Genomic DNA, 20,086 nt, shown 5'->3' with positions numbered 1-20,086 from the left:
TGTTTATTCATGTGAGTCAATTTACATATGGAAAGCCACTATTCAGCAAACTACTTAAGCACATGAATAATTTAATTAAAGGCAAGGGACTATTACATGCTTAATGATAAGGGCATGCTTAAGTATTTTGCTGGGCTAAGGCTGAAGCATTTACAGTACAGAATTCAGGCCTAACTCTGAAAGATACTAAACACCCTCTGCAGCCACTGATTTCAGGACAGATCCTTAGACTTCCACATGCCATTTATTAATCAGGACATGGGGATGGATACAAAATATGCAATGGAGAAAGTGTTGGTTTACAGAGGGTCTTCTTACTTACCAGTGGCTTGACAGAAGAGGTGAAAGGTCCCCTGGACACTAACATGCTGTGCCTGGTCACTTAGGAAAGGCGGTAACAACATGACCATTACAAGCTCTGTGCTAGCCCAAACATCAGGCATGGTATTGGTGGGTGAAGGAGGTGAATCACTTCCCACACAGGACAAAAAGGAGGTACCAGTAGGAGGGAAAGGTATAGAAGATGAGGCTGTGTGACAGAAGAGGACAGAAAAGAAAAAAGAGGGCACTAAGGAAAAAAGTTTTAAGAAATACATAACACACTGAAGAAATAATGCAAAAAGGACACATGAGTTTTAGAAGGATGACAAATAAAAATCACTAGATTCCTGGAAATGAGCTCTATTCACTATCTACCCCCTAGGAATTTGAAGCTGAAGAGAAAACCTCTGTGAAATTCATTACAGAAGTCTCATTAAAGAAAAGCACAACTTAAGGCTTTACAATATTTAAAGTGGTTTCACTATGTACACTGGATGAAAGTCAAGGATATAATACAACTTATTTTAATATTTATTCTGTTGCTTTTCATATGTACATGATTAAAAATAGAAAAATAAAACCAAACTGAATCTTATAAAATATAAACTGTTTACACTAAGATGATCTATGTTTGAATGAGAGGTCAACAAAAACAACAAAAAGAAGCCTGGGCATACTGCTATTTACTCTGACAATTCTATTTCTAACATTTACAGAAAGACACGATGGAAGAAACAATTCTTCAGAACTGTACCACACAAAAAACTTTTACAGATAAATAGAGCCGCTGTGAACCAGGTTTAGAATGCTTGTACTTTTTCCACTTGCAGGCATGATTCATGTGACAATTCAGCTAACCAATTCTTTTGAGCAACTCCAGTTTCAGTCTCCAGTTGCATACGAGATTGGTGGAAGTTATCCAGAAATAGTGTAAAATTGCAAAGACTTCGTTTTTAAAGTTCAGTTACTTTTGAGTATAAAAACACCTGCAGTGTTGTCTTGTCTAGCTATCAACTGCAGCAAGTTTCCCCCATTCAATTCTTACATCAAATTCTTCTAATAAATTCTGAATTGGTTCCACAGAGCAAAAACCTCTCAGAGAGGCATGGCTAAATGACAGCTGCTTCCTGTGCCATTTCACTTAAAAATAAAAATCTAGTTTTATATAGCAACAGAATGCAATGGTGTCCATCTTGTTGGTTTTTTTTTAAATCTTACCTATGTTCCTGCAAAAAAATAACATTATCTATTCAAATGACTGTTGTACCTAAATTTCTAGAAAGCAAAAAGATAGCACTTAAAGCAAAGATTATCCCTGAGAATCTTAAGCAAATCAAACCAGCTCTTTCCCAATGCACATTTAAATCTAAAAGGTACACAAACAGCAATTTTTAAAAATTAATTCTGAAACCCATTAAAGCTACCCAACTTGCCAACAGATTCAAAACTTTATACTAAGAATAAGAATCACTAGAAGCAAAGAAATGTCCCAATCTGGACAAAATGCTATAATTTACCAATCTGATAAACTAAACTTCATTTCCAATTTGGAATTAAAATGAAATTAGTTTTTTTTTTAAAATGGCAGCTAAAATATGTGCAGACTGGAAGTATTTTATTTAGTTGATTGCATTAGAGAGTCATTTTTATTGTATGGAAGGAAAGGGATTAAATAAAACAGTAATTGCATTTGCAACTGTTAAAAGTACTCTGAAAAATCCTGGAACAAACATGGTGATCTGCAACTGGCCATTTTTTAAAAACCATGAAATACGATTATCGGATACACCAGTACATTGTTTTCTACTCTAGCGAGGTTTGAAACTGGCGTGCTGAATCTTTTAAGCGCACATAACCCTCTATGGCTAAGTTGTCACATCCAAAGTATCCGTGCTCAAATAATTAACCATAAGAACCACAGTTACTTTTATGCTTAATGTGGAGGAATTTCTCCTTCAGTCACCCTCTGCATCTGAGTCAGCATATTTTAGTTCACACTTAACATCAAAAGGTTTGTCCTTGACTTCTTTGTGAGCCTGCGAGGAGACATCATCATGTTGAACCTGGCCATTTCCACAATCTGGTTCAGTCTCATATCCAGTGTCATGAGCTGGCTTTGGATGCTCTCCAGTTTCATTCTGGATAATACCTTGCTCCACTAGAGTTTCTTTTACACTTTGCTCACAATCAGAAAAATCTGATTTGGGTTTTTTCTTACCAAGTAACATAGCAGAGCGGAATTTTAAACACTGGCCTGGTAAATAGCCTTTGTAACAGTTGTAGGACAACAGGCTTAGGAAGAGAACAAAAAAGAACAGAAAGAGAAACATTAAAAGGAAATTATCATTTGACTTTAAGAACATTGTCTTTTCGGGGACTCCATCAGGAACAGAATTGAAGATTTCAGGGTTGGAGGCTGCGCTTGTTAGGATGGGGCTGATTGGCTTTGTAATTATCCTTCCTGTTGTTATTGATATAATCTGGGTGGTTGAAGTTTGAGCAGTAGACCCTTCTGTTGGTACAGTTGACATTTTTGGTACATCGGTATTACCTTCTGTCTGTGTTGCTGGTTGGATTGGACCCACAGTACTAGGCTGGATTTTTTTCAGTTTCAAGACATGTTTAGCCACCACTTGAGAAAATTTCTTATTCTTCACTTTTTCTTCTGACAAACACTGATAAATACCACTATCTTCTTCTGATAAATTGAAGATGAGCAATGCTTTCTCCAGAAGACGATACTTGGGGCTCTCAACTTTCAATACATCATCTTTGAATTTCCAAACTACCTGGGCCAGGTTGGATTTTTGAGAACATTTGAGTTCTGCTGTGCTCCCATGCTTGAATGTATGCTGCAGAGAATTCTCTCTTACTTTATCTGGAACATCAAAATAAATTTGCAAAGTATCAGCAATGATTTTTGATTGCATTAATCCCTATAGTTTCATGATTCTGATAGTTGTAATGGAAATATAAAGTTTACTCCATGAAGTCTACCTCTATTCCTCAGGTTGAAACAGGATTACATCACCACCAACTAGGTACTTTTTAGTTCACACCAGCAGGGTTTACACAGGATAGTTAGAGCGCAACACTTCAGAGTGCTCTCCAGATCAAACCCTCTTAGTCCAGACTGTGGTGATGGGTAGACAAGCCCCTAGGCCATGAAGACATTCAAAGTCTGAACAAACCACCAAACAACAGCTATGCCTGAGATAGTGAAGATACTGAGGAATATAAAACCTCAGACTTTAGGATTTACACTAACTTCTTAATTTAAGAATTAGGATTAGGCCTTTACGGGGTAGATTATCCCACATCTTCCTATTAAGGAGTGTCTTGCACCTTCCTCTGAAGGACCTGATGCTAGCCACTTTTAGAGACTGCCAGGATATTGGCCTAGATGGACCACAGGTCTAATCCCATATGGTAATTCTTATGTGTAAGTAGTACATTTTTGAGTATGTAAATATTGTAAGCATCTAAAATATTATATTGATATTACTCAGAAATATCACTTATCAGTTGTAACACACTAACCCCCCCACACCAAAACAAAACAAAACACAATTAAAAAAAACAACATATACACAAAACCTATACAGCATGATAAAGCTAATCAATCAGCAAACAGCATTCTGAAAGAGATCCATACAGTGCTTGATTTAATAATAAACAGGGTAAAGTAAACCCTTTGAAAGCCTCAGCTACTGCAATGCAAGTCTCCTGGAATCCTAATTCTCCCCAAGGATTCCTTGATGTGGTGACAGCAGCAACACACACATTACAAAAAAGAAAAGCTGTGATTATTTGAGCTTTCAATACCCTGGAGCATCGTTTCAGCTACTCTAGATATCTGCTCAGTGGTATTCAGAACCTTTCTCCCAACCATAAATCAGTTTATCTGAAGATCATTTCCTTTGCTCTAACCATAATAATCAGTTATTTCTTAACTCTGCCATTAAAATTCCCAAGTCAGCTAATAAGTATCAAGAATGTAATTAAGGACTCCAATGTAATTCCTTATGGCAAACATCATTCTCATTCATAAGCAGCAGCTGCAATGGTACACATTCACTGTATTATTGCACTGACTGTAACACTATGCAATGTATGTCTATCAATACAGACATTCTAAGATAATACAGCTATTGTACAGATTCTCAAATACAATATATACAACTGAAGTTTAAACACATGAAATGGAAATGCACCTTGATAAATAAAAATATAAAACAAATGAATAAACATGACAATTTAAATGCACCACATATTTATTTTTTAAATCACTTTTATAAAAAAAACAAAACTTACCAGGGCAGGAAGAGGCATCACCACCTATGTTCTGAATCCAATCCCTATACAAATTAATCAAGCATTAGAAGTTGTAATCATATATTCCTCACCACCACCCCATAATTAAAAGGATCAGGATAATGATGATGCTTAAATTATGCAGACAATAGTCAACTAATAGGAAAATCAGAGTTTAAAGATATACCGCGTGCATGGACCATGAATATAAATAAATTGTTACAGCGTGCTTCTTGTTCATTAATGTCAACTGGACTTTTTAAAATTAAAAAAATTATAAATGATAAATAAGGTAACAAGTGTATCAATATTACATAATTTTGTCAGGGAATATTCACACTACAAATGTAGAGTTTCTTACTGCTAATCGCAGGACAGTCAACAGGTGCTATTACCTTTCAATTTCATCTTCTTTAAGAATATTAGTACAGGAGGCTTCATGTGATTTCCAAGCACAGTAGGGATCTCTAGCTAGAACACAATCAACACAAGTGCTGTACTTGTCACAGAATGCAACAGGAGACTGAACCACACCAGAATTGGAACCTGCATAGAGATACCTTTTGCCCTGCGGATTGTAACAGAGAGAGATCGTCCACAATCATCCTCTGGAAATCATGTAACAAACATATTACATTCATTAATTAACCACATTCTTAGGACTTGCAGGCAGAGAACAAGAGGACAGCCAAGAAAATGATGGATAGACCATCTACAGGAGGACAGAGTGGATATGGGGCAAGCATTGGACCAGCAAGCCTGGAAAATACTGATCCAGTGACCCAGCCCAGTTAGCTAAGGGGAAAAAAAAGGGGGGGGGGGGAAACAGAAGAAGAAAATTAGGACTTGAGGGGGCATATTATAAAATACAGATATATACTAGTAGAGGACTGGTGGGAGATGAGGGAAGGAGTACTTTGTTTTGAATAGTATTTTAAAAAGGCACGGAAGCTGTCTCAGCGTGGGGGTGTGGATTAGATGATCCCTCAAGGTCCCTAGCAGCTAGGGTGACCAGATGACCCAATTTTATAGGGACTGTCCCGAGTTTTGGGTCTTTTTCTTATATAGGTTCCTATTACCCCCCACCCCCTCTCCCGATTTTTTCACATTTGCTGTCTGGTCACCCTACTGGCAGCCCTACATTTCTATGATTCTATGATCTTGACAGTGTTCAATGACTGGAAAAATGAGGGGAAATTGTGAGTGTTATGAGCGCTTGTAATAGGAGTAAATATTCAAATTTAAACCTAAGAGTCATCCATCGATTTAGAGCTGGGAAAACAACAGATTTTTCGGTTCACTGGCAATTCCAAAATAAAAAAATGTGTTTCAAGTCAACCACCACATTTTCTTTTGACAAAACTGAAATCTTTTATTTAAATTTCAACCGTTAAAAAAATCAAAAACATTTTAAAATAAAAGAAAATTGTAAAACTAAACATCATTTGAACCAAAAAAAAAAAAAATCAAGAAGTTTTGTTTCAAAAAGGTCAAAACAAAATGTTCACATTTTTTCAGAATTTATATGAAGTTTTGTTGTTCTTTTAAATCCAAAACAATCTGGTAAAACTGACATGAATTAGCAGTATTGCTGAATCTGCCTTTCTGAAAAAAGTTTTAGATGAAAAAGTTCACTCAGAGCTGCGCATGCAAAGCCCATGCTGCTGAGGACTCCAAAAAACAGGAATGGATGGTGGGTTGTGGGATCCACACTGACTCACAGTTACTACAGGGTAAGGTAACTTCTCTCTTCTGAGTGTGTCACAGTGCGAATCCCACTGCAGGTGACTGGCAAGCAGTATCCTTCCTGGACTGTGGGAGTGAGGAGTTTCAGTTGCATTAGACAAATAACTGAAGTACCACTCTCCTGAACTTGGCATCAGACCTGGTTGCTGTGTCACAAACATAATGTTTAACAAAGGTCAGTGGGTTCTTCCACATTGCTGCCCTGCAGTTCTCGGATACAAACACATTCCTAAAGCAGGTCAAAGATGCTACCTGAGCACTGGTGGAGCATGCCTTGATATTTGGAGGGAGAGACTCAGCAAATATCTGACAGCAGGTAGAAATGCACTGTGATCCACTTAGAGATCGTTTCAAATGAGATGGCTTGGCCTTTTGATGGGCTGGATATGCCCATAAGGAGGCAGGGAGACCAGCCTAAAAGGCTGGTTAAGCTCTGTTAAGGTAATATAACAAGGCTCCTGAAATGTCCAACATATGTAGCTTCTTCTCTCCTGGGGCTAAATGAGGTTTCAGGAAAGACTGGCAAGTTGACTACTTTAGGTGAAATTATGAGACCACTTAAGGATGAAGTTAGGTTGTGTTCTCAGAACGGTTCCTATGAAGAGGCATTCCTTCCTGTTCTGCAGAGCGCCACAGTGCAGATCCTGATGGACAACACATCTGTAATGCACTTACAAATAAGTAGTAAATAAGCTCACAGGCACTTGTTCATCCCCTCTCTGCCAGCAGGCCATCAGACTGCAGACTTGGTGTCATCACCATGAAGTAAACCCCACTGGCTCTGCACCTTTCAGGAGTCAGTAACAGTCTGGCAGACTTCTTAAGCAGACGTATACAGACATGAGCATGAGTGGTCACTGCAGAATTCCATCACAGAACTGATATTTCACCATTGGGGGACTTCTACAATAGATCTGTTCATTACAGAGGACACCACCAAATGTTTTAATTTCTGCTCTAGAGGGGGCATGAGGCTGACCACCTTATCAGACACCTGCCTGCTCCAGTGGTCTCCAGGCCTCCTGTATGCCTTTCCACCAATTCTCCTGAGCTTGAGAGTAATATCTAAGACTACTCCAGACAGGCTATATTGATTGTGATAGCTTCCTACCAGCCTGATGGCTTGGACGTTGGCTGGCTGAGTACTACCCACAGGGACCATTCTTGACAGGTTTGAGAAATTCTCATGCTGCCCAGGAAGCCATCTGCTAGGAAGACTTACTCCTCCAAATGGAATGGTTCTCCGTATGAGCAGTCCAACATAATTTAGACCACATCAAAGATCCTCAAGTACGTGCAGCATTTGAAGCATTCTAGATTGGCATTTAGTTCTCACAAAGTCCACCTTCCTGCCATACTGGCATGTCACATTCTGATTCAGTCATATTTGGTTTCACATCTGATGGCATCAAGATTCCTCAGAGGCCTCCTGATACTTACCCACCTGTCTCCTATGTGGGATCACAACATAATCCTCCTGAAATCAGTGAAGCCTCTGTTTGACAGATCACCTTACCCTCAAGATTGCCTTTTTCTGGTGATTATCCTCTCAGCTTGAAAGGTTAGCAAACTCCAAGCCCTTATTGCTAGACCTCCTTACAATGGCCCTAGGCTCCAGGACGTTCATACGTACATTCAAATAGATCTGAGACCATGTCCCTTGCATCTGCAGATGGTTCTGATGAGTTCCCCAATCTATCCCCAAGGTGTCCATGATGAATGTCATAATCAAGAAGAGGGCAAAGAGGGGCACCCCCCTTTGTATATTTCCTGGGCCCAGCCACCAAGTGAGCTTTCGCAGGACGTAGCGTGAGACTGTGATTCTCTTGATCATACAGTACTTGGACAGGGAGTACACTGCTCTCAGCCTTAGCTCTAAGGGTTGCAGGTGAAGTCTGGCAATTGGCATCACTCACATACTTGCCAACATGTGACCTTGTAGCCCCAGACATATCCAACATCACTGTTGGATTTGATTTTATTGGATTTATTTATTGTTGGATTTGATTATTTGCCATTGACTGGAGAGACTGCAACCTGTCCATTCTCTGGGAGATAGGGCAATCCTGGATAGCCCGGAAATTGTCAATATGTTGAATATATGAAATTTCTCTTATGACAGATGTCTCCTCTCTAGGAACTCTAAAATTCTCATAAATTCTTGAAACAACTTTAAACCATCCAGCACTGGCACCAGTGCAGAGACACTGCCTTGTTGGGTGATGAAGAGAGATTTTTTGGTCGTTGAGTGGGGCCAGAGCAGCAACAACGTCCTGAGTCCAGTTCTTGGTAGTCCTCTCTCTCCAGGTCTGGCCAGGGATACCGTTGGGGAGAGCATCCTCTTCTTAGAGTGCAGTGGAGATTGGCTCCTAGAAGCACGAGGGGGGACACGAGTAAGCCCACTAGGACTATGGCAGCATGCTGTAAGGCTACTGCTAGCTTGTTTGATATTGGCCAGTCCACAGCCATTCCTGATGGGGGCAGTGGTTGAGCCCTGTAGGAACAGCTGACTGGCCTTTTGGAGATACTGCCCTTGGATCTCAGAAGAGAGGATTCTCTGCTTAAAGGGGACAAGACGACATGCCCCGGTGACAGGGAGAATGAGTAAATCTCTTCTAGAGACAATGCTAAGGTATAGGCACTCTCATTACACGGTCTGCAGTGGTACCAAAGATGGTCCTGCTTTCTTGCAGGGTCATGTCAGTTCGCTTTATTTCAATCGTAGGGGTCGGTATGGAAGGTTGTGTCACTGGTACTGGGATTGGTGTCGGAGAAGTTTTTTTCTCCGTCACAGGCTACTCCTTATCAACAGCCTTCAGTGCTGCGGGGGATTTTGTGGGTCTCTCTCCCGAGGCTTTAAGAGGTCCATCTTTGTGCAAAGACAATAAGCTCCACCTGGATTCTCTGGCTTTGCGTTTGGAGAGGCCCCCTTGGAGCTGGGCTTCAATACCAGTGGTGTTGGTGTCAGTGCACTCTGCTTTGGTGCTGGTGATGCTGATGCCAAAGCGGGTGCCAGTCTTTCCTTGATGTTATCTTTTTCTGAGCTGGTCTTAAGCACCACATGTCTACTAGATGAGGTGCTGGTAGAAGCTGCCTTTCTCTTCAGCTCTGAAGACACAGTCATTGATTGTTCTAGTAGACAAAACTTCAACCGTGTGTCCCATGATTTACATGCCTTCACAGAGAACGAGAGGCATACTAAGTATCTGCTTAGCACATGGGACTCTCCTAGATAGAAGAAGCATCTGCTGTGCTTGTCTTTTAATGGAATTAGTCTATTGTGGGAAGGGCAGGCTCACAGGTTTATAATCCACCATATTGCAGTACCCTGTACAAGAGAGGGGTGTTTATGGGGGTATGACCATACAAATTCAGTCCAGATGAGTCTAGGTCATTCACAGCAGTTCTGAAGAGTTTGGGCAATTTAGCTAGAGAGGATTAGACAGTTGTCAGGTTTCATCACGCTGCTCCAGGCGATATCAGGGACCTGGGAGAAGGTTGCAGTCACCCTGCACCTTATGCTCCTGCATAGGAGTCTGAGTAGACACAGTGCCCCTACATGACCCTAACAGACACTGCTGTTCAAGAGACTCCAATCTCATGGGCATGAAGCCCATGGGCATGCACATCTACCGTGGGATCCACACTAACACATACTCAAAGAACCAAAAAGAAATTGGTGAGAAAGTTGTGGGGGAAAATGGAACAGGAGACATGACTACAAAGGAAACATTTAATATAGATATTCTCCCTGTGTGCGCAATGGTTACCATTAAAAAAAATATCCAGGGTTGCTAACAGTTATTGCACATTGATGTTTGAGTTATTATTTTATTTCCCTTTATTTAGTGATTGAAATAAATACAGTATCTGTTGGTTAATACTGACAGACTGGCAATTAGTGTGTGTGTGTACGTGCGCATTTTCCATTGTGTCTGGTAAAATTAAACACAGAACAACCCACTTTTGAATATTAAAATATAATATTAAAATATTATTTTATATAAATTTAAAAGTTTTATTTTAATAAAATAGTTTAATACAATATCGTCGCATATATTGAATTAGAACATAAGAACGGCCACACTGCATCAGACTAATGGACCATCTGACAGCGGCCAGTGCCAGATGCTTCAAGGGAAATGAACAGAACGGAGCAATTTAGAGTCATCCATCCCCTGCTGGCCAGTCCCAGCTTCTGGCAGTTGGAGGTTCAGGGACACCTGGAGCATGAGGCTGCATTACTGATCATCTTGGCTATTAGCCACTGATAGACCTATCCTCCATGAACTTATCTAATTTATTTTTTCAACCTAGTTATCTTTTGGCCTTCACAGCATCCCACAGCAACAAGTTCCACAGGTTGACTATGCATTGTGTGAAGAAGTACTTCCTTTTGTTTTAAACCTGCCGCCTATTAATTTCATCGGGTAACCCCTAGTTCTTGTACTATGTGAAAGGGTAAACAACACTTCCTCCATACCATTCATGATTTTATAGACCTCTATCAATTCCCCACCCTTAGTCATTTCTTTTCTAAATTGAACAGTCCCAGTCTTTTTAATCTCTCCTCATATGGAAGCTGTTTCATACCCCTAATCATTTTTGGTGCCCTTCTCTGCACCTTTTCCAATTTTTTTTGAGATGGAGTAACCAGAACTGCACACAGTTTTCAAGGTGTGAGCATACCATGGATTTATATAGTAGCATTGTCATAGATTCTGTTTTATTATCTATCCCTTTCCTAACAGTTTCTAACATTTTTAGCTTTTTTGACTGCCACTGTACAGTGAGTGGCTGCTTTCAGATAATTATTTAAATAATGCTGTTAAAATAGTTAACATCCCAACAAAAAGTCATAAAGGCAAAAGGGAAAAGGAAGGAATTTAAATAAGTGATTAAAACTTTTTTTTAAATGATAGTTTCTTAATTATATGCCCCATATCATTAAACTAGCTCTTATCTCTCAAATAATTTGAGTGAAGAAAAGAAGAATTTTCATTACATTTCTTTTGAGAGTAGAAACCTTTTATTGCTTTTGAAATTCTACTTGCATAAGATTTTTCTGTGGTGCAGCACAAATACATGGAGGACACTGGAAATTACCTAGGAATCTATGGACTGGGAATGCGTTATCACACTGCAAACCCATCCACTAAAACAAAAAGTGGGCTCTCTGCATTTACAAAGTTTCTCTTCATCTTCATGAAAAATAAGAAAGCTTTCCAGTGACAGGTGCTGGAAAAACACACTGTGTAGGGCTCTATGAAAAAGAGGCAATACTGCTGACATGCAAAATGTATTTAAATATCAGACTCAGCACAACAAGGCATAGATTGCCTTTCAGATACAGTGGTAGCCTCCCCAGTCGCAAGCTTCACGGCATTTATTGATCACCACAAACTTGTAAAGGTTAGGATAACGATCTTACATTTATAAAAAGTCTTTCATTTCCAATGAGCCCAAAATGTTTACAAATGCAAGTAATTCCATTGACATTTATGGCACTACTACTGCGGGTAAAGATTACATGCATAAGTAAGGGTTTGCAGGGTCATGTCCCTAACTAGTGTACAAACTACATACAGAATGATCATCCACATCTTGTCAGAAAACCACCCAGCAATTGCTTGACAGTACAACGCAAACTAGACTAGAGTTTAGGACATGCAGTGAAGAATCTCTTTTCCAATTGGAACAGCAGGGGAATTTCAGTAGGCAGAATGCAATGATCCATGCTGGAATGTGACCAGGACACTGGAATTAGACACACCTATCCTTATGAAAAGTACACTACAGAAAAATCTGGTAGAATTTATATTGAAATGAATCATATCAATAACATTTGCAGATGAAATCCTTGCTATAGAACTCCATTTGTTGGTTTAAAAATTCCACAGAAAGGATACCATTCCCTTAAATTCTACAGAACTTTTCCATAAGGGGTAATGACTTCTACTTTATATTTAATCAGAAAACTGGTACCTCCAGCAGCAGCAGAGTAGTTCCTAATATCATGCTGGGGAACTGGTTCTAGTATAGACTTGGGGAGAAGAATGCCACCTACTGAAACACCAGTATCTCTTTCTTCCCCACCTATGCATTCACCCTTGGAAGCTTCCCATCCACGTACCAAATGACCCAGCCTGACTCTCCTTATCTGGTGATGTCAGACAGTATCACAACACAAGATGTTATCCTATATTCTGAGTACTATTTCAGGGATAGTCACATTTTCCAACAAGCCCTTTTCTCTTTCTTCACACTACTGGGATTACCCTTTTTTTTTTTTTTTTTTTTTTTTGGATCTTCCACAAAATGTCCTCAACACAGTCCTGTTTTTCACGCTTACCTTTTTTGATGAAAGCAACAGTGTCTGAACTGGCTCAAAATTTTGGAAAAGCTGTATTTCTTCAATAATATGCATTCCATTTTCATAGCTAATAGCTTTATGCAGGGCTCCTTTATCTGAAATATCCAAGCAATACACCTAGTAAGGACCTCAAAGAAGAACTGTGTGTAAAATGTGTATGTTTGCTGTAGCTCGCATCAATGATCTTCACTAGAAGACTTCATGAACGATAATACTTTGTGTTCCATCACACAATGTTGACGTGCACTGTAAACATTAACAAATTAGGTCCCAAGACAGCCAAGTAACATCAGTATTTCAGCCTCTATTTTACCAAGAGGGAAAATGATGCACGAAGAGGTTAATGGCCAGAGTATACTCCAACTTAAGTAACTGGTAGAACTTCTGTTCATTTTAACAGAAGAAGGATGAAATAAAACACTGGAAAATGTCCTTTTTTCCTGCCTGTCGAAATTCTTGACTTCTTGTCAAAAAACCAAAACCTGAAAAATTGTAGGGGTTTTTATGGAAAAAAATCAGAAGTTTTTAGACAAGCAGACACTTCTCACAAAAATTTCTGTTTAGTCAAAAACTCAATCTTCCATAAAAAAAAAAAAAAGTTTAAAATGGAAAATTTTCAACCAGACATAGGATTAAGGGCTAAGTGGCTTGCTCAAGGTCACACTTAGTAACCCAGTCCATGTCTAGAATACTAGGAGCTAGATCCAGAACTCAGACCTTTTCATATCCAAGTCACATGCTTTAATATTAGATTATGTTTCTTCTAGCATATTCCTATGATTCAACCATTAGACTAGATTAAAAGAACCATGCCTAAGAAAATTTTCTCTTTAGCAGTTAACCATCATATCCAGTCTATAAAATCTATGGTACAATTCTGTTGGACGCATTTAATTGAGACTATATTAAATTTAAATAGAGATATTATGGCTATAAATGTGATTTTTTTTTTACTCTTGTGCAGCCATTAAAATGTTCCATTAATTATGTTTTCTCGTTTAATTCTTGGAACTTCAGTGTATTTTCAGTTTGAAACAAAATACTGCAAAATTTGTTAGTACCTAGTACAAAGTACAATTTGAGCAACTGAGCCAAACACAACTGCTGGACTTGGTAACTAAGTTTGTTCAGGACCATGTTATTGTAAATGTGAGAGAGGAAAAATGTCCATTTAGCATAACTGTAGAAGGAAGTGCAGAAAATCTGGATGGGAAATAAAGGGAGAGACTTGATAACACTGACTGACCTGAGTCCATGCCAAAATGTGTTCAGGCCAATTTGGCAACTAAGTGATGATGTGTTGTGCTAACAGCACAAAGGCTTTTCTCATTTTAAAATCCTGTTTTGTACCAGAAAGTCTACTGTCTTGTCAAGTATGATCCACCTGCCCCAGTTTTTAAATCTTTGCAGTATCTGTTTGTGTATTTTAAAATTTCCATTCCCTACTGATTTTTAACCTTAAATCACTAATCTGTATTGCACATGTGAACTAGGCCAATCTCCTTGTGTGGTATATTCATTTCCTAATTGGATCTGCTTCACTAAAAGGAATTGCTTATTTTATTTTGTACTAGAGAAGGCAAGTTATTTGAAGACTATTCATGAATGTTTGGTTAGGTCAGGCGGATAGGAAGAAGGGAAGGACCCCTCTGAAATGGACATATACACAGATCAAACAGGGGAAGTTAAGCATTAAAGGAGACACACTTTTATCATGTCAATTTTCATATAATGCCAAGAAAAACATAATTTTGTATTCTCCTGAATTTCAAACGCAGGGACACCTTGATTAAAGAAACTAATATGTACTTAAACCCAACCGTAAGAAATAAAAATATTTTGTAATTGTGAAACCTTTGCATCAAAGGTCAGAAGAGCTTTTTGTTGGTCTAAATTAAATATAGCATGAAAATATCCCAGGTGTCGTTATCAGGCACAACAGATTCTAAGTTGTGGAGACCTACTAGTATAGCTGTATCTATGTGGTATGGCACTTTAAAGTCACCCTTTTTCAGTATTACGGAAGAGTTCTTCAGGGAGATTAACAGTAGAGAGGAGGAAGAAGAGTCTCTCAGACAAGTCAAACACAAAACTACACAGAAAAGTGAACTCACTTTGTAGCTTTCTGGGAAACATTCAGATTTTTGTAAATTATGCAACTACCATTTCAGTTTCACCGATTTGCCAATGATCTTTTTTAAAACAAGGAATGCCCATTTTTGTGACATATACTGGACTGCCAAAAGCATGTCTGGGGTTTTTGTTTGTTTGTTGAAAGTGAGAGTCTCTCACTCTTTAAACTCACACTTTTTTTTTTTTTTTTTTTTCCCAATTAAGAGATGGTCAAGGTGAAGGAATGGCTAATCCTGGTCTTTTCTTTAGTTATTTTGATGTTAGATTAAAATATTTATTGGTCCCTGGCCAATCCTCACCTTTTTACAGGCAGACGCTCTTCCCTACATGTGTCTCTTACATAAGCAGATGGTACAGCACTTGGCTCCCAAAGACAAAACTGACGTTTCATACAGCAGTTATTGGAGATGCCTGGGTAGAGGAGGACGAGGAATACATGTGACCTTCCCCTACCCCTGACCTATTTGTCTCCCTCCAGAGGTTGATCCCCTTCCTACAGAGCTATCTGCTCTCCTCCTTTCCATCTGCCACCAGGAAGACTTAGGGCCTGTTTGCTTCCCTGAGCCTCTTTCAATTCAATCCTTCTCACACTGCTTGTAGGGACAGGGGCATACAGGTGCATTGTAGGCTGCTGCTGCTAACTGAAACAACAGCTGGCTATTACCTTTAGGCAAACAACACTGTCAAAGGATACTGTTATTGGCCTTTCCCCTCCTGCTGCTGATACAGGGAACTCTTCAGCAAGGAATGAAACTTCAGAAAAGAAGACGGTCAGTTTGGAGGACCCTAACACATCTACAGTTAATTTTGTGGGGATATTTTTTTAAATGGACCAAGACTGGCCATCATGGCCCTTACTTTTTAAAAAGCATGGACACCAGTTGGTATGAAAGTATTGTTCATTCTGTTTGTTGACAATATATTTCACCCTACTGTACTAACAGAGACTTAAAATAGTGTAATGCAAACTCACCTGTACTAATAAACATAACATCATACACGCTGCCATTGAGTGCTGGGACTCTGTCTACCACGATCTGTGTATACCTCACATCTCGTTTAATTAATCTGGGTCTGTCCCCTATCGGGGCCACTGAGTCATCCATTAGAGGGTGATCTTTAACAAACTGTAGTGTTTTGTCCGGTAAATTTAGAGAACTCAGGTAGTTCACTGCTCTTGCCTCCTTGTTTATACACTGTCAAAAGAAAAATTGTATCATTTGTTTTTACCATATTGTACACTGTTGATAGCAGCAACACCTGCTTTTTACCAATCTTATTTTTAAAGTTATAAAACACTGTAGGAACATAGGCTCTGTTCTTTGTTATTTCTCTGTGCAGCGCTGAGTACAATGGGGCCCAAATCCTCACCTTGAGTTCCCAGGCACAAATAAATACTTACATACATACTTGCTGTTTCAAAGGGATCGCTGTTTTTTAAAAGATCCTATTGACATAGTATGATTGGGCCATCTGTAAAATGGGTCATGTATTTAGTGTACACCTTTCAAAAAGAATGTTTAATATATCTTTGAAAGAAGCCTGATGGCTAAAAGTGGAAGTGCACCTTTAAATAATAAAACTCAAACCAAACATACCTCTCAACAGTTTTTTCAGGTGCGTACTCATATTTTACAGCTTCCTGGTTTGCACAAATACCAGGTCTCAATTTGTAGCAGGATAAGTGAACAAATATATTAGGCATTGGACCCAACCAAAATATATATTTAAACACCTCCCCCGGGTCCCACACTTCTAAGCTACAATCAGTTTACCATGCCCCTAAAATTAACTAATATGAAAGCAGAAAACATGTAAAAGCAGAAAAAGAACTGTAAGGACCCAATCCTATAAACACTAATTACTGTGAGTAGTGCTTCCTAGTGAGCAGTCCCACTGAAGTCAGTGAGATGACTTGAAAGAAAGGATTGCAGGATTATGCACTACTTTTGTTCCTATTGATCTAGAATACACTTTTACACTACCATAATGTGCTGTGCCATCTATTTAATTATAAGACAATTTGTTACCAAAAACTGAAAAAATGAATATGAAAATTGTGATATAAACCAACTCTGTGAACTATAAATAGAAACTACTTCATTGCTAGATACAAAACTTCAAGATCAATCAGTTGGCAATATGGCAGTGATTAAAAGAAAAAAAAGTTTTCTAAGGAAATAGTATCCATATCAGGGCACATATATTAACTAATATCCTTCTCTAATATTTTCCCTGAATTTTTTATAGGTTCTTTCTTATGTGCAAGAGAAAAGGAACTGCTGTCATCCAAGTTTATCCAAACTTACAGCTCCAGGTCGAGGTTTAGGAATCTCTCCATTGTATCGGACCCACTTTGTATGAGACTGTTCTACTGTGGCACTCTGCATATACTTTCCTTTGGAGAAAACTTCTTCCACAGTAGACAAGTTGTATGCACACACGGCTGACAGCCCCACATTATTCCTAAAATTAAACAGTGGAAAATGTTACCATCTTACTGTGTGGTGGTAACCAATTGAGATTAAATTCAATTTCTGGAAAAAGATTAAATGATACTCACAGTTGTGGGGTAAAAACTCCATAAATCACTGGTTCCTTCAAACTTGGAGACTTTAGAATAAAAACATCATTGATAATGTTGAAAATTAAATTCTTGTCAGGTGTGGTACAGATCAATCTGGCCTTGAGAAAGGAGGTCCATTTTTTCTGCAAAGTCCTTAATCCTCCTTGGTCCCTCTTTCAGAGGGGTTGAGGGAAAGAGAAGGAAAATGTAAGGTATATTTTCTTTCTTAAATAAAGGTTCAACACATACAACACTTATGTACTATCTAAAATTTAAACTGAATAGTCATGAATAAAAGCAAAAAAGCAACTAAAAGATACAACAACAAACAAATTAAACAATGCTGAAGAGGTTTTTTTGGATACAATAGAAACAATGTAGAATGGTTTCTCTCAGCACACACAGATAGTGTTATAGGGCCAAATTCTACTCCCAATTAAGTTGTGCAGCTCTGAAGTCAATGGAGTTACTTAGATATATGCTAATGAGTACAAAAAGAAAAGGAGTACTTGTGGCACCTTAGAAACCTGCTAATGAGTACAGATTTTCTGGAGGGAAGATGAAACTTACGACAGCTTCAAAGAACTGTATTACAATAATAGGCAGTAAATTGAGCTGAGCACAGAGCTTTAAAAAAAAAACTGTACATGGGACAACAATTTAAAGTAAATAAAGCTGCATTATAACTGCACTTACAAAAGAAATAATACGATGTCTATTCTGTGATCATCTCAAAATGTTAGTAACTTAAGATCTAGTCTGGCAAACACATATGCACGTATTTAATTTTACTTCATGTGAATAGTTCCTAGGAGACAATGAGTATTAGGGCCCAATCCTTAAATTAGGGTAAGTACCATGAGTAAAGATTTGCAGGTTCAAGGCCTTAAAAATAAGAGAGATCATTCAACTACTGAGACTGTATACCCAGAAATATAATGAAATTAGTTGTGCAGTGACTATAAGAAATTTCACAATATTCGGGATCTCAAACTTCAGCTGTGCTACTAATCTTTAAAAGCAGGCATCTCAGACCCAAATCCTTGACAGAATTTCCTGCCCTTTCTTTAAGGCTGCTATGCAGAATATTGTATAAAATATGCTAATTCCAAAAAAGCAATCAAGTATTTTTTTCCTCTTTTTAAGATAGTGTATGCGTATAGATGGGTAATCTGCAAGTGGTTCCAAATAGATAACAGTTAAAAAGCTATTCCAAATTTTATGGTTCTCTCACTTTAAAACATTGACAAACTGTCAGCAGGAAAAGGACCATACTAACAAGACCAATCTAAATTTGCCTCAAGCTGCTGGAAGATAGAAGCCTCCAGGGAAACATTTGTTATTGGTGTTTTAAAATTAAATTAAATTAAATCAACGTAACAAAAGTTAAAACAATAAAATGTTCTGACCTTATAGAAATAAAATGTTTAGATAATTTCTCATTGCAATTTTGATTAAATCAATACATTCCAGCAAAACATTTTGTATTTGTATAATCAGCATCTTCTGTTCCATCAGAAAATTTTCACACCAGCTCTAATGAGTAGAGAATCAACTCAGCCTGCCATATCCAGGTTTAAACACATTAAATGTGACAGAATCAGGTTGCTGGTGATTGTTTCTTTCCAGGCTAGGACACCTCTCCATGAAAGTACTACCTGTCACACCACAGTGAAGAAACTAACCATCTCTACATAAAAAAAAAGCCTTATTTGGCTGGTCTGTAACCATTTAAAAATAACTCATACAAGTCCACGACAATCACCCTATGGGCTCAGTTCTGCTTCTACTGAAGTCAGTGTAGCCTTCAATGCAAAAAAATCAAAGAATTGTTTCTGTGTTGTATAAAAGGGAAGGTAAGGGTAACCATCATCATTACTTTTTCAGCTGGGACACATGCTGAAATCTTACCCACTTCAGTTGTAGAGAGCTTAAAAAAATATTTGTTTTCACAGGCACCAACTAGACTGTCTGAGTAACTATATTTAGGTACAGAAGACTGATATGAATGTTTGATTTGCTAAGAATAGATCTGACTACTTTTAATGTGTGTGTAAAACACAATATGAAATATCTTTCATATCTTGTGGATGTTGTCTCGATATTGGTTAAAGCAAATTATTAGATTGTGTCCCACCTTGCACACTCTACTTATTCTTGGAATCATCAACTTTCCAACAAATTCATATTCCACAGACATCTCAGTGAAAAAGAAGTACACTTTGTCATCTTCTTCTTCAGTGCTGTTTTGATCTGCTCTTATCACATCAGCAAAAACAAAACTGGGTTCTACGGATACAAATAAAGAGAAGCATTCTACATTAATAGCTACTTTTTCATTATTTCGTCATTTTCCTCTAGAGTTCTCTAGGACCATCCTTTCTCCCAAACCCCATGTTGTGGGCAACTGCACTCCATTTAGAAGGCCTGGAAGCGGCTCCTCCATGAGCCCATCAATATTGTTCCTATTTGGATAGGGCTGCTGGAGAGCACAGCTGTGTGAAATATTTGCATTCCGACTCAAACTGATTGGAATGGAGTTACAGGTTTGCGATCCCAAGATTTCACATGCCCACACTCAACAGCATGATCTGAAGCTGCTTGCTTATCTGATCATCTGTCTAGTCACCCTC

General features: G+C 38.4%; 1 protein-coding gene across 1 annotated transcript in view; it reads right to left on the bottom strand.

The window, feature by feature from the left end:
* Positions 1 to 593: 593 nt before the first annotated feature.
* SEMA4D (semaphorin 4D) overlaps positions 594 to 20,086 on the bottom strand; it is a 34,965-nt gene continuing 15,472 nt past the window's right edge. The window contains exons 7-14 of the mRNA XM_077817428.1: positions 19,591 to 19,742; positions 17,451 to 17,626; positions 17,197 to 17,353; positions 15,861 to 16,083; positions 12,734 to 12,849; positions 5,031 to 5,203; positions 4,636 to 4,679; positions 594 to 3,199 (exon numbers count right to left, since the gene is read on the bottom strand). Of these exons, the coding sequence (XP_077673554.1) occupies positions 2,277 to 3,199; positions 4,636 to 4,679; positions 5,031 to 5,203; positions 12,734 to 12,849; positions 15,861 to 16,083; positions 17,197 to 17,353; positions 17,451 to 17,626; positions 19,591 to 19,742 (1,964 nt within the window). The 3' untranslated portion in view covers positions 594 to 2,276. The remainder of the gene's footprint in view (positions 3,200 to 4,635; positions 4,680 to 5,030; positions 5,204 to 12,733; positions 12,850 to 15,860; positions 16,084 to 17,196; positions 17,354 to 17,450; positions 17,627 to 19,590; positions 19,743 to 20,086) is intronic.

The sequence above is a fragment of the Eretmochelys imbricata genome, chromosome 5 (assembly GCF_965152235.1).
Source record: "Eretmochelys imbricata isolate rEreImb1 chromosome 5, rEreImb1.hap1, whole genome shotgun sequence".
NCBI lineage: Eukaryota > Metazoa > Chordata > Testudines > Cheloniidae > Eretmochelys > Eretmochelys imbricata.
Note: the sequence above shows the minus strand (reverse complement) of the source record. Positions and strands in the feature narration are given on the sequence as shown.